Below are 14,888 nucleotides of genomic sequence, written 5' to 3' on the forward strand. Positions count from 1 at the left end.
GCTGAAAGCAAGAGTGACAGATCAACGGCAAGTTCTGATTTTGCCATCTCGACTGGGACAAGGCTAGGATGGACACTCAAGCCCTGTCCGGTGTCACAGGGCGGGACGGGACCGAGAAGAGAAGATAGGTTGCATGACCGCGACAGGACCTAGATATCGACCCGCATATGGGCCGTGTTTGGGAACAGTGACCCCCAAACCCCATGATACTTGTGTAGCTTACATGGCATAGCTCGGACTGATCAACCCGGGAAAGCTGTTCCGTGAAGCGAACAGCCTGAACCGCAGGTATCCCTGGATTGATTGATGAACCCACATTAAGGAAGACTTCTCGGCCCTTAGTAGAAAAAGCTCGGGTGCGAAAAGTGGTAGGGCTCTCGGACACGTAGGAAAAGAATACGAAAAGAAAACTAAAAGAACCATTTCGAAGCACTCTAAGGCGGCTCATGGAAATAAAGCTAGAAAGGTGGGGGTCGTCATGATAGAGATCTTGAGGCTGTTGCAAGCCAAGATCATGTTGACCGGGAATGATGAATCTTTTCTGTCTCGACCAGGCGGAGACCCCACGCCCAGTTCCATTGATGTCTCGGGAGACCGGCAATCTGACCAGAGGTATGATAGATAGGCAGCGAGATACCCATGATGTTGTCTTCTTCCGACTATGGATAAATGTCATAGCCTAGACTTAGATGCCCGGGTGGGATAGAAGACGCCTCGGAAGATTTGCGACTGTAACCACGGGATGCCTTTGCATTGGGGTTGTTCAGGCGAATCAGCTTCACGCTGGACGGCAATCACCTGTCTGAAATGTATTAGCCAGACCACCCACGTCTTTAGCCAGTCTAGAGGACAGGGGTCCATTGACTTCAGGTGTTCCCATCTTTGGAATTCAGAATTCAATTTCATGATAAGAAACTTATTCGAGAGAAGCAAAGCAACGTATCAGGGTCAGGTTGCTTTACTTTGTAACCTTCCCGAGCGTCTTCTTCCTGAGGTGTCGACCTTGGCTTCCTCTATTGCCTTCGCACTTCCTTTCGGCTTTTTGGAGTCTTCAAAGTACTGTGACTTTGTAGGCTTCTTCGAGGGATGCGCTTTTGCCTTCTTCGGCGTAAATGTCACCTCTTCGTCTTCTTCCGTCTTGATCTTCCTCTTCCTAGACGCGGCCTTTTCTGTCTTCACCTTTGATCCATCTGCCTCCGGCTCCTCGCTTTTGACTTTTGATTTGGCCACCTTGGCTCTGGACGCTTTCTTCGGGGAGTCCTTCTCTTCAGCCGACTCAAGGGGCTCTTCCTTCACGCCGGACACAACCTGACCAGTTTTCTTCTGCCTTGCGGGTGCATAGCAACTTGTGCGTCCGCCGACAGTAAGAAAGGCCAACTTGTCACCATTGGGAGTGTGACTATGCGCATTTTTGGAACCTTTACCCCAGCGATAGTTGAACAGCCAGTCGTCTGGAAACTGATCCGAATTCCCAAGCTTGTCGACAGCCGTCTGACACACATATCTGATGGACTCGTAAAGCTGCTTGATCTCAGCATCGCTAAAGTCGTTGCAGTATTGTTCTGGGTGAAGCTTTGCTTGATATAGGACTTCATCGGCAACCCAGTTTCCAATGCCGCTGATAACAGCCTGGTCAAGCAGAAGAGCCTTGATCGGCACACGGCGCGATTTCATCCTCTCGCGCAGATAGTCCTCGGTAAAGACATCGAGGTCGACCACCGGATCTGGGCCGTTTTCCACAAGCGGTGAGTATTTCCTTATGTCCTTTCCAGGACAGTCAACTGCACGGACACGTCCAAACCGTCGTGGATCAGTGAAGGCCATCTCATCGCCCTCTTCTGTCACGATCTTGAACTTCCAATACTTGGGCGGCCATTTGTCGAGTTCGTCAGGTTTCATCTTCTTGTAGTAGTTCGTGTATGCTGTCCTTTCGCCCTTGATATGAATCCAACCGGTCATTCCGAAGTGCATTACAAGATGAGGAGGCATGCTCATTTCCATCCTGGACATCGGTCAGTTAAGGCAGGAGAAAGGCAACGACTCACATCTGAGACAACTGACCAGAAGTATTTTCCTTGGGTCCCTGCTGATATAATCTTTTTGCCAATCAGGTCGGCGGCCATCTTGGGCCCATCTGTCCCGACCTTGCCAAACACATTGGCGTCGTCAATGGCTTCTGCATGCTTGACGACCTTGCCTACAAAGTGCAGACGCAGAAAGTGAACAGCACGCGCAACTATCTACAGTCAGCTTGACAACATGTCAGATGCAGAAGACTCATTGAGACGTACTCTCCGCAATTTCAGGCATATCCTGTGTTTTGTTTCGTTTGGCTTTCGTCAATGTTATTCTGGAGTTGGTGATGACCTTATTGGTGCAAACGCGCTAGACGAGAAACAAACATGGAGAAACTGGAGCCTACCCCACGCGAATAAGCAGCGACTGCACGTGACTGGGGGTGAATTGCACTTATCGTTATCGTGCCGTTGCTTTGCCCTCCTGCTTGCCAGCCCGCCGCCAATTCGGTTACCCCACCCAAACTTGCAGCCGAAATTTTTCCCAGCGGCCCCACAACTGTTGCAGCTTCAAAACCTCGCGCGCCTCAACTTTTTTCTGCCGCTTCCCACTTTCAACTTCCATCATCACCGAGCATCGCCCAATCCAATTTTGGTAAGTTCCACATTCTACAAGCACAAGCACACAGCACAATCACATCCTCCTCCCCCCTTTGTCCTGATGACACAACCATAAACCGCAAACTAGAGTCTTTGATCCTACGGGAAATGCAACCAGTTATGTACGTCAGTCTGAATGACAACGTTACAACTACTCGCGCAACACATCATCCATTTGTCTTGAGACAATCTTGCTAACCATCGCGAAGTGCTTCTAGTGATTCTTGAACATCACGCTCATAATGGGCTATAGAGCATAGGATTGGGCAATTGGGGGAGGGAGGGGAGGCGAGAGAATGCCACGATCTTGCGGTCGACCGCGTTAGATTTGGTCCTTGGAGTTACCCATTGATCGTGTGTTTTCTCTCCCTCCCGGTCATGCCATCAAAAGGTTGGTTCTACCACTATTTTCCCGTTCGCTTTCCTGATGATCAACTTTGCTTTTGCAAGTTGGAATTACCGATTGATACCCAATGAAAACATAAAAGGCTGTATCTGATTGAAAGCACTTTATTCTTCTTGATGTGATTATAAACTTGGTTGTCGACCATGTGCTGACTTCCTCGTTCAGATGTCTAGACTTTCCCTCCGCCAAACTCAGTAGTGGTGCCGCAACCAATTGTGAGTTGGTTCATTTGCTGTCCTCTCCGACACGCTTTTATGATGAAACGGCACTGGGCTCCGATTTTTCCACATGAGCACGATATGCCATTTTTGCGACAGGCCTAGAAAACCTCGTCCACTGATCAGCATCCAATATCAACACGTTTTGAAGCACATCAGCAACCATGATCGGTGACTAATGCGCCTCATCAGAGTACAATTGGACATGGAACCACTACTTACTCTTGTCCGTAACAGTTTTGGTAAGCTACTTTTTCTCATTTCACATAACACACCACACCATGATGATCCCTTTAGATGACGAGTCTTATCGGGGATTCCCCATGCAGACAACACTTTTTTTTATACCATTCATGCAACTCTGAAACCTATTTCCATGATCAAGTCTTTTGCAGTTCTCTGTTGAACATCGACTAACGATCACCCAGACAGTTCAAAGCACATTCTCTCCCGATGCATGGACTTTTTGGTATGTGCCACTGTCTCTTTGCTTCGGCACTGAGCTTTCCTGCCCATATCCTTCCTGATGATCCGACAACACAAAGACAAGCATATGTCTGAGCTTCGGCTACGACGACACCTGTCATGTCTGATCTTTGCACCATTGCATCCTGTTACTTGGCCACTCTGCCTTACAGCATGCTAACGGCCACAAAGTCAGTCTGCCATGGTTCAGTTCCAGGATCGCATCAGCCACCACCTGCTTCTCGCTGCTCATGACGGTAAGCCAGCACTTCCTTTTCTTTTCTTGTTCAAGTTGGCTACAATGATGAATAAAATTTATCACGACGGTCTACATAGGATATTGCTTCGGCTTTATCCCTTTGATGAAAAACGCCGATGACACGGCACCCGAACTGAGTCGCCTCTTGAACAAGTCATTGTTTTTGAGTTCAAGTTGATGATCCCAAGCTAACATGGTGGATTCAGGAACCATTGTCTGGTATTATCACCATGATCAAATCCCATCGAGCAGCTTCAGGTAAGTCATTGCAGAGCTGTAGATCTTGACATCGTAGGCCACTGAACCGACTTGGTTCTTTGGAGTCGTGACTTTAGTCACATCGTAGACGCCATGGGTGCTGTTGGCGACCTGGCGAGGTGGATATCTGATAGTCAAAATTGAAAGATCTTGGAATTGCATACTCGTTCCTCTACTCGCTGTCCCGTGAAACCTGTGCACATTGTATTTGTGATATCCAACGTACCGTGATGGCGGAAAAGTCCTGTTGTAATTTGCGGCTTGATTGCGTGATGGCCGTCCTCTGGACCCGGCGCTCCATGTACGCTACCGAGGTCTTGGACTTGTTGTCTCATCCTCCTGGTTGTGGCACATGACATGACCTGAGCTTGTGGCTTCTCCATACTGGATTTCCATGGGCTGGCTCGGCCGACTGGAGATATAGCGATAGAAATGTGTCTCTGCAGCTGTATTGCTTGCGCAAGCAACTGTCTTGTCATATGTGGTTCTCTCATCTCTGTCAAAAGATCCCACTGCGCATTGGAAATTTGCCCTCTGTCGGTTGGGGGGAAACCCGTTACCCCCTGCTCCATGGCAACACCAAGACGTAAACATGATGAGCCCGAGAGGCTTCATATAAACCGAAACATCGGTTGCCCGAGCCTACATGCGTCGTGTAACCCGAGATGAGAGAAAGATGTATGTTATATTTACAAGATGACAGAATCATGGAGAATGTACCTTAGGTAGTGTGCCATGTGAACCAAACAAGTGTAGCTCCATGTAAACCCGTTTCCCGCCTGTAAGTAAACACGATCCCTCAAAATCTCGGGGCAAATTCGCATCTTTTTATGATCCTTAATCACTTATAACCAAATCCCGTTTCTCCATGAACTCTATTCCAACCCATCCGCACAACCGTGTAACAGTCCCCTACCCACAACCGCTCAGGAAGATCCATTAACCTCCAACTTCCCCTCCTTCTCCTCCAAATACTTGACCATATCCTCAATCGTGCAAACCTTCAACCCCCACCTCCTAGCAAACGCCACGCACTGCTCCCCCCTCATCATACCTGGCTCCTCCCTGACCGCCTGCCCTTCGACCTCCCGTCCATCATTCACCAGCTCACTAATCACCGCCGCCGGCTTCTTCCCCGCCATCCTACACAAATCAATCGCCGCCTCGGTATGTCCTCTGCGCTGCCTAACACCGCCCGGCCTAGCTCTAAGCGGGAAAACGTGACCTGGTCTTCTTAAGTCCTCCGGCTTAGTCTTCTCATCAGCCAACACGCGGCACACAAGCGCGCGATCATGGGCGCTGATGCCCGTGGTCACGGACGGGTCGGCGGCGTCGACGCTGATGGTGTAGGCCGTCGCGCGCGGGTCTTCGTTGTGACCGACCATTTGCGGCAGCTCCAGGTCTAGGGTGCGCTGCGGAAGGATGGGCGCGCAGATTAGACCGGACGAGTAGCGCACCATGAAGGCCATTTGTTGGGCGGTGACGGACTCGGCGGCGATGATCAGGTCGGCTTCGTTCTCGCGGTTGGGGTCGTCGAGGACTACGACGAATTCGCCGTTGCCTGTGGTAATAAGGGTTAGTGAGGAGTAGAGTGGGAGGGGGGGACCGGGGTGAGGCTGGGGAGAAGAGGGACGTACGGAAAGCCTCGACGGTGTCGGGGATGCTGTCAAATACTGACGAGTCCATTCGGGATTCTTGTTGGGAGGCCATTGTGTTTGAATGTGTTTGTGTGTGTGGTGTAGAGAGTATGAGCAACCGGTCGGCTTGGGCCACTTGGTGATATTGCGCCCTGGTGTTGGTGTTGGTTGGGGATATGACGTGAAGGCGCAAGGTGCAATGCGGTTTCGGCGGATGACTGTTAGCTGCAAGGTACCAATTGCTTGTTTCGATATCGGGGTATCTTTGAAGTTTCGTGTAAAGAAATGGTTGAATATTGTCTCGTCGGTTGGTCTCTTCAACTTTTTTCTCTAATCATATGCAACCTCAAGGGACCAATACTTGGAGAAGAGGGGGGGGGGGGGCAAGTTGGATGGCAATTGGGCAATGGCTGGCTTCTCTAGTCATTCATTCAGTGAGGGGCAATTGGCCGGCGATTGCGACTTATTTAGGGCGGTCGCTCACGCTGCGGTCGGGCGGTCTCGGTTCAAGGTGGCCTCTCTGGGTGGGTTTCAGTTGTCAATGTGGATTTTGGCTCGGTACAGGGCCCCAAATGTTGCTGGTGAGGGGGGATGCCGTTTGCCGCACTCGGTATTCTAGAGCTTCGGAGGTTTGAGGGTAAGCGGAGCAGTCGCCGGGAAGATGCCGAGGCCACGGGAAGAGCACGGCTTGTCGAGATATTGTGAGAGTTGACTAGAATTAGATTGAAGAGGGCAGTCAAAAACAAGTAAATGCTACATCACGTCCATTTTAAGTTTATACAACCCGGATCAGTCGGATTTCTCCAGGCTTAGAAAAGCTGACCGGCGGCTTACAAACCTCCTTGTCAACTTTCAACTGAAAACTGTCCGGTCCGTCGGCCAAGGATAGTTACAGGAAGAAGCAATGCCATAGAGTATGGGCTGATGCATGCGGGAAACTCAGAGATACTCGGAGCTGTGAACATCAAAGGAAGTCGAGATCCATCCCGAGAACCTCAATGGACCTGCGGACCAAAGGGCAAGAACCAACGGCGGTCCCTGCAGCGGCAAGAGACATGTTCGACAAGGAAGTTGGTTGAATCGGGGAAATAAGTCTTATCAGCTTATCGATAATGGTGGTCTTATCGCCCAATGCGATGGATGCTCTGAGTGATCCCTGTTGACGATCGGTCATCCAGGTGCCGACTTGCGACCAATTGCGGGAGCTTGTCCCACCCAAACATTTACATCACCAGCTTGAGAGCTTAAACTTGTTGATACTGAAGCTCCCTCGAATTAAGGAAGAGCTTCATAGCACATCAAGATGCTGCCATCATTACCACTCCGCCAATTGGCGCCAGCAATCGCCCGGCGCGTCCGGAACCCAAAGACAATTGCACGCCTAGCATCAACACCACAGCAGTGCTCTGCGCCCGTCACAACAGCATCACCATCAGCAACAACACAACGATGGCACTCCAACCATAGCCCCGCCTCCTCCGGCCCTTCCTCCTCCTCCGTAAACCCCGACGAAATCTCCCACTTCAACGCCCTCGCCGCCACCTGGTGGGACCCCCACGGCTCCTCGCGCGCCCTCCACCTCATGAACCCTCTACGACACGACTTCATCCAGACCTGCCGTTCCTCCTCCCCTTACTCCTCCTTTACCGTCCTAACCGAGGACTCCTCCGACATCCTCCCTCCCACTTCCGACGCCGCACATAACACCACACACAACACCTTCAACGTGCAAAAACTGCGCTACCTCGACATCGGCTGCGGCGGCGGCATCTTCGCCGAGTCCGCCGCCCGCCTGCCCACTACATCTTCGGTCCTCGCCATCGACCCCTCCCCAGGCGTGCTAGCCATCGCCCGCTCCCACGCCAAGAAAGATCCGAGCTTGTCGCCCAAGCTGACCTACCTCTCCTCGACCATCGAGTCCCTCCCAACACTCAAGCCCGAAGCGGTGCAAAAGAAATTCGACGTGGTCTCTTGCTTCGAAGTAATCGAGCACGTCGATCATCCTGCTCTGTTCCTCGACCACGTGGCGCAGTTCGTGAAACCCGGAGGGTGGTTGGTCATGAGCACGATCGCAAGGACCTGGACAAGTTGGTTTACGACGAATTTCATGGCCGAGGATGTGTTGGGGATTGTGCCCAAGGGGACGCATGATTGGCACAAGTATATCAATGAGTATGAGCTGAGAGGCTACTTTGAGGAGACGGAGGAGAAGAGGAGGTTTTGGGGACGACCGAGGGCCATGGGTGTGGTTTATGTGCCGGGTTTGGGGTGGAAGGAGGTGCCAGGGAGCGAGAAGGTGGGCAACTACTTTTTGGGGGTACAAAGGTTGGCTGGTGAGGATGCTTGAACAAGAATTTGAGACCAGGGGTAATAATGCTGTACGTTTATGTTGTGTTTGAATATGTATATGACACGGGATTGTACATCTGAATGGGTTGGCTATTTGGGGTATGATATGAATAGATGGATACGATGGTCAACCCAACCTAACAACCCTCCACAACCTCAAACACTCCTGCAAATCCATCGACAACGTCCCCCCCTCAAGGCCAACATCTACCATCGATGCTCCCTTGATGAGCGCCACCAACACCGCCGCATACGCAAACGCAAATAACTGAACCCGACCATCCTCCGCATTATCACCTTGCAACGCCTCCATATCCGACCTTCGCATCCCGCCATTATCCGCCCACGCCTTCCATAAGCTGAGCTTTGCGAACACGGCCGAGGCAAACTGGACGTCTAGTACCGTCTTGTGCAAAATCATCCCCGCAACGTCCTTAAGGCCTTGGGATTGATCCACGGGGATGGACTTGAACGCTGATCTACCGTTGTTACTCTTGAGCCAGACAAGAAAATACTCAGCTACTAGGTCAGCAGACCATTTTGGGGACTGGAACGCTTCCATTAGTCGAGTCTCTTTACGTTGGGTTTCGAGACGGAATTTTTCGCGCACTGTTTTGTTTCCACGTCAGTTAGCTACCCATCCAGCATCGCAGCGTCACAGTTTCTCAAGTAACAAGGAGTTCACAAAAAAAATAAAAGAAAACTCACTATCATCCACCCGCTCCCGCCCCTCCCTCGCCAACCTCTCCCTAACCTTCTTATCCTTCTCCGGCCCCGCAGGCATTTTCTGTTCTTGCATCATCGCCTCCCTCTGCTCCCTCGTTCGGCGAGCAAACTGCTCCAGATTTTTCACCACATCCAGATCATCATGATGCTTGGTGCTGGACCAATCGGGCGTAACCGACTCATCGACTACACCCAGCAAAACCAAAACACCGCAGGGGACGGTTTCGCGCCGGCAAAAAGAGAGGATGGAGTCTGGGATGCGATAGCTCCAGAGGATGGTTTGCGAGGTTGTGCCGAGGGCCGTGGAGGCTGAGGCGAACCAGGTGCCCGGGCTTTCTGATGAGGAGGAGGAGGACGGGGAAGATTGGGGTGGGTAGGAAGAGGAAAAAGAAGGGCGGATGCGGAGGTGGTCAATGGGGAGACCGTCGAGGTTGATGGTGCTTTGGATTTGGTCCTCGTGGGTTAGGGCGGTGGTAATTCCTTCGGAGGAGATTTGGCAGGTTATAGGTCCGTGACCATGAACATTGCTGTCCCTGAGTTCTGGTTTATGGTTGGAGCCAGCAGCAGAATCATCCTCGAGAGAAGGCTTCCGGTCGCTACCAGAAGTATCTTCCTCCGGTGATGAATCTGAATCTGGCGTCGGCGGCGCCGGCAAGTTAACCCAATAAGGCGGCAAATTCCTACAATCCCTCGTTGTCCACTCCTTTTTCCACCTAACCCTCAAACTCAAATGTCCATCGGCCCCCTCCAGCGACCCAATAGTCAACACCTTCTCTTTGTCAGTACCATCCGGCGAAAAAACATGCATCAGCGCATAATTAACCGGCGTCCAAAGCCCCGTCGCCCTCAACAGCCTCCACCCGCTCGCATCCGGCACCGCCCCCAAATCAAGTAAATACGCAACCAGCTCATCAAAGTTCACCTCAACCTGCGGCTGCCGTAGCTGATCCGCATACTCAACCCTCTGCGTATGCAAGCCAATGACATTAGTCCGCCAGTTAAACGTCGTCCAGCTTCCGCCCGGTATGCTCGACGGCGGGTGGGAGGGAAGAGTCCAGTATTCGTCTCTGTCAACGAACCGGTCCCACGGCTTTACCGCGTAGCGGGGCAGGTCGACTTCAATTACCCGGTTGATGATGTCGCTGCGCGTTAGGCCGGTTAGACGGCTGAGGCGGAGCATGCGCTTGATTTTGGAGCGGGCGGCGAGGGTTACCGCGGTGTTGTAGAGGATGGGCAGGACGCCCAAGACGGCGAGCGGGACGCCGATGTAGGTGATTATGTCTGTTGCTGAGGGGCCTAGGCCGGGGCCGGGATCGGGGCCGGAGGGGAAATCGGCTGGGCTGGATAGGATTAGGGAGGGCATCTTCTCCGCTCCGTACCTAGGTTGAAGATTTGGGTGGGACTGTTCGACTGTGGACTGTTGGGCGCTTGCGGCTTGGGAGGTATTTGGGAGGCTGTTTTGGGAAGTGAACTTGTCGAGCAGCACACTAAACACACATCAACATGCACGCCAGTGTGAGACACTCAATTTCTGGCCTTTTTTTCTCACTTCAGAAATCAGAAGAGACATCATGACAAGAGAGAGGTTGTTGCGCATCGCTTCGCTTTGTTTCTCCTCGCGCCATCCAGTCGCGTTCTCTCAATTCAGCCGCACGGCACGCTCAACGCCTGGCTTGGTAACAACCCTCCCAGGGGGGCCTGTTCCTTGCAGATGGTGGCGTTTCTTACCCGCCGATACCGCGGTGTCGGGAAATTCTTTTGCGAACTTGCGAGATATCATATATGCACCTGCACCTCGTGGTCAGAATTGCCGCTTGACAAGGACAAGAGATGCATATTGATCGATAGCTTCAGGAAATATTGAGGAGAAGAAGGAGTGCAATTCGGGTGGTTGGTGAGCCGGTTTTGTGCGTCTTGACCGTCCTTTTTGGGCCACTCGCCCGCGCAAGAGCTTGAACGCAACAGTTAGAATTGTTTACTCCAGACATCTTTGGGCGTGTCTGTCCCACGTCGATGCCGCAGGAGTGTTCTAACCCTGACCTGAAAGACAAATACCGATGCCGCATGTGTTTTTGTTTCCGATACATCAACCCATGCTGCCGACTGACTGATGACTGACTAACATGGTCAAAGCCAGTACCTTAATTTCCACCGAGCCTCATCGTATCGGATATGTCAAGTAAACACACAAAGACCTATCTTCTAGAAGCGCGGAATTAGAACACAGGAAAATATTTCAGGAGGAAGTGGCTGATGAGTGTCTGTCCAGGTCATTGTTGTTGACAGACGAGAGATAGAAAGAGGAAGGTTCGAGGTGGAGATGATCCAAAAGGAGAACCAACAGACAAAAGTGCACGGGCCATATCAAGCTAATTCATGCGTGTTTGTTTGTCTGGTCCAGTGGTCCCAACGGTCAGGGTCTATTCATGCACTCACTCTTATTCAGACCCAGATCTGGCAACGTTCGTGCAGTAGCGGCTCTGTGTAAGTGGCCGTTTGCGGGCCCCTATTCGCTGCGCAACTAAACCTCCAAGCTTGGGGATCTGTAGGCAGTGTTCATCTGGTTGCGATAGTTACAGTGCACCGGACTAAAGGGCCTTAATTTTCTTGCTTCCTTCCTTCCATTTGACCTTCATTGAGTGTAGGGTAGGTTCACTTGTGACGAAAGATCACAGACGAAGGAAGGTCTGGGCCATCTGATGGATGTGAACATTTCGGATAGCACGACTGCCTTGTGAACTTGGGGCTGTATCGAGATCGGATGAATTCTTATTCAGATGCCAGTGCCTATTCATGTTGACTGATGCTGAGTTTTGTATAAAGTGCATCGGGGCCGCCGCTCTAATCCATCATTTCCTCTTCTCATCATCCGGCTTCACTGCACCTGTCCTCTTTCCCAGATTCACGATCTTGAAAAGAAGCTTGGAAAACTCGCCATCTTTTAACTTGCTTCAGTCTATCCTCCACTCAGCATATGCAACGCTTGTCGCATCAATCCAAACACATCCGTCACCTCCGGTACATCCGCTACCGTCAACAACATGTGGTCGCCATTCAGCACCAAGAATGGCAACGGGGCCTCACCCTCATTGTCCCAACTGCTCACCCTGTCGACACTCGCCGCTCTCGCCCCCCTGAGTGAGGCACAGTTCCCGCCCTCTCAAACTGTCGGCCTGACGACGGTCACCTCGCCCTCCAATCCGAACATCAAGATCTCGTACAAAGAGCCTAAGGATGTCTGTACGACTACCTTCAGACGCCAGAAGCAGTACACCGGTTGGGTCACCGTCCCCGGCGAGTACCCAATCAACCTTTTCTTCTGGTTCGTCGGCGCCCGCGAGCCAACCTCTACTTTGACAATGATGCTCAACGGCGGTCCCGGCGCAAGCTCCATGTTCGGCCTCTTCGCCGAGAACGGCCCCTGCCAGGTCGTCGAAAAGAGCGCCAGCCGCTTGGAGACGGCGGCCAGACAATGGGGATGGGACCGAGCCTCCAACATGTTGTTCGTTGACCAGCCCAACCAAGTCGGGTTCTCCTACGACACTCCCACCAATGGCTCTCTGGACTTGACGACCGGCATGTCCTCGCCCAACATGCAACTGCCTGATGGGTTTCCTCCCAGCTTGTTCCTCAACGGCACCTTTTCCTCGAGTAACATCCAAAACACGGCCAACACCACTCAAAATGCCGCCATGGCGGTCTACCACCTGCTCCAGGGATTGGCGAGCGCCTTACCCGAGTACGTCCTGGACAAGAACAGCCCGTTGGGCATCAACCTCTTTACGGAAAGCTATGGTGGCCACTACGGGCCTGTCTTCGCCGACGTCTGGGTGAAGGAGAACGACAAGCTCAAGAAGCGCGCCATGCCTCTCTCGAAGCGCCAGAGCGCCCAGTCCCGCCCCTCCACTTCCACAAAGGGTCGCGAAATCAAGCTCACCTCCCTCGGCATCATGAACGGCTGCATCGATGACCTCGTCCAAGGCTCTCGCTACGTCGAGATGGCCGTCAACAACACGTACGGCATCAAGCTAATTGACCAAGCCACCGCCGATGCCATCACCGCGGGCTTCAACGCGCCCGAAACCGGCTGCAAAGACCTGATCCTGTCCTGCCGTCAAGCCCAAGCCGCGCTTGACCCGCTTGACACGGGAGCCGACAACACCGTTAACCAAGTGTGCCTTTACGCCTCGGTGACGTGCCAACAACTCCTTGGCTCCGTGCTCGCTTCGGGCGTCAACGCGTATGACATCGCGCACGTCGGCCCGGACGCCTTTCCCAATTACCATTACATCGAGTACCTCAACTCGCGGCGCGTGCAGGAAGCTATCGGGTCGGTAGTCAACTACACCGACGTGTCGCCCGTGATCTACCAAGCATTTTTCCAAACTGGCGATAGGGCTCGCGGCGGATTAATCGCCAAGCTCGCCGGGCTCCTCCAGCGCGGCGTGCGCGTTGGGCTGGTCTACGGCGACAGGGATTACATCTGCAACTGGATGGGCGGCGAAGCCGCTTCTCTCGCCATCGCAGACGCCATGAAAGATCTCGACCCCAAGTCGCCATACCCGACCAAGTTCGCGGCTGCGGGATACTCCCCCATCAACGTCAACGGCCGCGAGGCTGGTGCGGTCAGGCAGTTCGGCAACCTCAGCTTCAGCAGGATCTACCAGGCGGGCCATTACGTGCCGGCCTACCAGCCCGAGACTGCCTTCCGAGTGTTTGAGCGCATTATCTCTGGTACCGCTGTCAGTAATGGTGCTGGGGTGAACCTGAAAGAGTATGCGACGCAGGGGCCTAAGAAGTCCGAGAAGAAGCTTACACCGCCTAAGGAGGTCACGGCTAAGTGTTTCTTGAGGAACCTGGGGTCGACGTGCACGCAGGAACAGCTTGAGGCGATACTGCAGGGCCAGGGAGTGGTGGTTAATGGGGTTTGGTATAGGGAGATGAAGGAGTGGAAGCTGGTGACTGCTAGGAGCGAGGCGGTGGTCAAGAAGAGCCTGTTCGGTAGGGTTGCAGTGTAGGACTCGTGGGATCCTGTAGCGGAGGTGTTGAAAGTTCCTTTGGCGGCTTTCCTATCTCTTATCGAACGTGCTCTGAGGCGAGCGTTTGGTCTGGATGATGCGGATGATGCTGGACGATGACACTGGATGATGATGGATTTTTCCTTGGTATAGTTAATGAATATGAGTATCGATAACGATTACGAGTATACATTAAACTGCAGTCTTATGCGAATTTCAAGTTTCTTGATTCTTTCGGCGTTGGTGAATTCATGTAACTGATCCCCAGCAGGTAGACATCGTGTGGCCGAACGGATGGTGATAGTTATCGGAGACGTTCCGGCTCGGGATTTGTTCCTAGATGATTGAGTATTTGAGGTTCAACTCGAGTGCTCCTCGTGGAGATGGTGCTGCTCATGTAGAGTGTCTTTGTTTACATTCTCCTTTTGTGTTTGGGGTGATGGTGACGGGAAAGTGGGTTGTTGAAGTGCCATTGGGTAATAACCCCTTATGGCACCTCCACCCGGAGCTATCGTCATAGTCACATTACGTAACAATTTCAAGCCTGCCGTGGAAGTTGTGCCGCCGCTCCCCGCTTTCCGCATTGGCGGAACCCGAGCACTGAAGCGCAGCGCACTAGGGTTCCCGGTTCACGATTCACAGCCATTCGCATTTCCACTTCCCGGTCATTCTTCGACTTCATTGTACCCTCCGTCTCCTCCAGACCTCGACAACCACCACTACGGCCACAGTCTCCGATTTGATCGCGGATGATTTGGGCAAATAATACTCGATAATTATTCACCATCTCCCAAACATCAAGCTTCCAGAACACACAGTCTACCAGGCTACTACCCCTCCGCTCTCCCACAATACCGTCGTCGCACTTTGTCACCAG

The 14,888-nt window shown here is 52.5% G+C and overlaps 6 protein-coding genes across 6 annotated transcripts; 2 read left to right on the forward strand and 4 right to left on the reverse strand.

Moving 5' to 3' along the window:
- Window positions 1–948: 948 nt before the first annotated feature.
- On the reverse strand, window positions 949–2,373 carry SMAC4_07911 (uncharacterized protein; the record flags this gene model as incomplete). Its single annotated transcript, XM_066090712.1, has 3 exons — window positions 2,292–2,373; window positions 2,062–2,236; window positions 949–2,002 (listed from the first exon to the last, which is right to left on the reverse strand). The coding sequence occupies exons 1-3, from the start codon at window positions 2,308–2,310 to the stop codon at window positions 949–951; spliced, it is 1,248 nt and encodes a 415-aa protein (XP_065947814.1). The 5' UTR covers window positions 2,311–2,373.
- Window positions 2,374–4,257: 1,884 nt separating this feature from the next.
- Window positions 4,258–4,582, reverse strand: SMAC4_07910 (uncharacterized protein; the record flags this gene model as incomplete). Its single annotated transcript, XM_003350545.1, has 2 exons — window positions 4,258–4,392; window positions 4,508–4,582. The coding sequence occupies 2 exons, from the start codon at window positions 4,580–4,582 to the stop codon at window positions 4,258–4,260; spliced, it is 210 nt and encodes a 69-aa protein (XP_003350593.1).
- Window positions 4,583–4,816: 234 nt separating this feature from the next.
- Window positions 4,817–6,300, reverse strand: SMAC4_07909 (uncharacterized protein). Its single transcript, XM_003350544.2, has 2 exons — window positions 5,919–6,300; window positions 4,817–5,842 (listed from the first exon to the last, which is right to left on the reverse strand). Exons 1-2 carry the CDS (start codon window positions 5,989–5,991, stop codon window positions 5,208–5,210), a joined length of 708 nt encoding a protein of 235 aa, XP_003350592.1. The 5' UTR covers window positions 5,992–6,300; the 3' UTR covers window positions 4,817–5,207.
- An 801-nt stretch (window positions 6,301–7,101) lies between these two features.
- SMAC4_07908 (uncharacterized protein) lies at window positions 7,102–8,265 on the forward strand (the record flags this gene model as incomplete). Its single annotated transcript, XM_003350543.2, has 1 exon — window positions 7,102–8,265. The coding sequence occupies exon 1, from the start codon at window positions 7,222–7,224 to the stop codon at window positions 8,263–8,265; it is 1,044 nt and encodes a 347-aa protein (XP_003350591.2). The 5' UTR covers window positions 7,102–7,221.
- Window positions 8,266–8,298: 33 nt separating this feature from the next.
- SMAC4_07907 (uncharacterized protein) lies at window positions 8,299–10,586 on the reverse strand. The gene is made up of 2 exons (XM_024655753.2): window positions 8,976–10,586; window positions 8,299–8,876 (listed from the first exon to the last, which is right to left on the reverse strand). The coding sequence occupies exons 1-2, from the start codon at window positions 10,354–10,356 to the stop codon at window positions 8,395–8,397; spliced, it is 1,863 nt and encodes a 620-aa protein (XP_024511586.1). The 5' UTR covers window positions 10,357–10,586; the 3' UTR covers window positions 8,299–8,394.
- Window positions 10,587–12,034: 1,448 nt separating this feature from the next.
- On the forward strand, window positions 12,035–14,170 carry SMAC4_07906 (uncharacterized protein; the record flags this gene model as incomplete). Its single annotated transcript, XM_003350541.2, has 1 exon — window positions 12,035–14,170. The coding sequence occupies one exon, from the start codon at window positions 12,035–12,037 to the stop codon at window positions 14,009–14,011; it is 1,977 nt and encodes a 658-aa protein (XP_003350589.1). The 3' UTR covers window positions 14,012–14,170.
- Window positions 14,171–14,888: the final 718 nt, after the last annotated feature.

This window comes from Sordaria macrospora, chromosome 7, assembly GCF_033870435.1.
Source record: "Sordaria macrospora chromosome 7, complete sequence".
Lineage (NCBI taxonomy): Eukaryota > Fungi > Ascomycota > Sordariomycetes > Sordariales > Sordariaceae > Sordaria > Sordaria macrospora.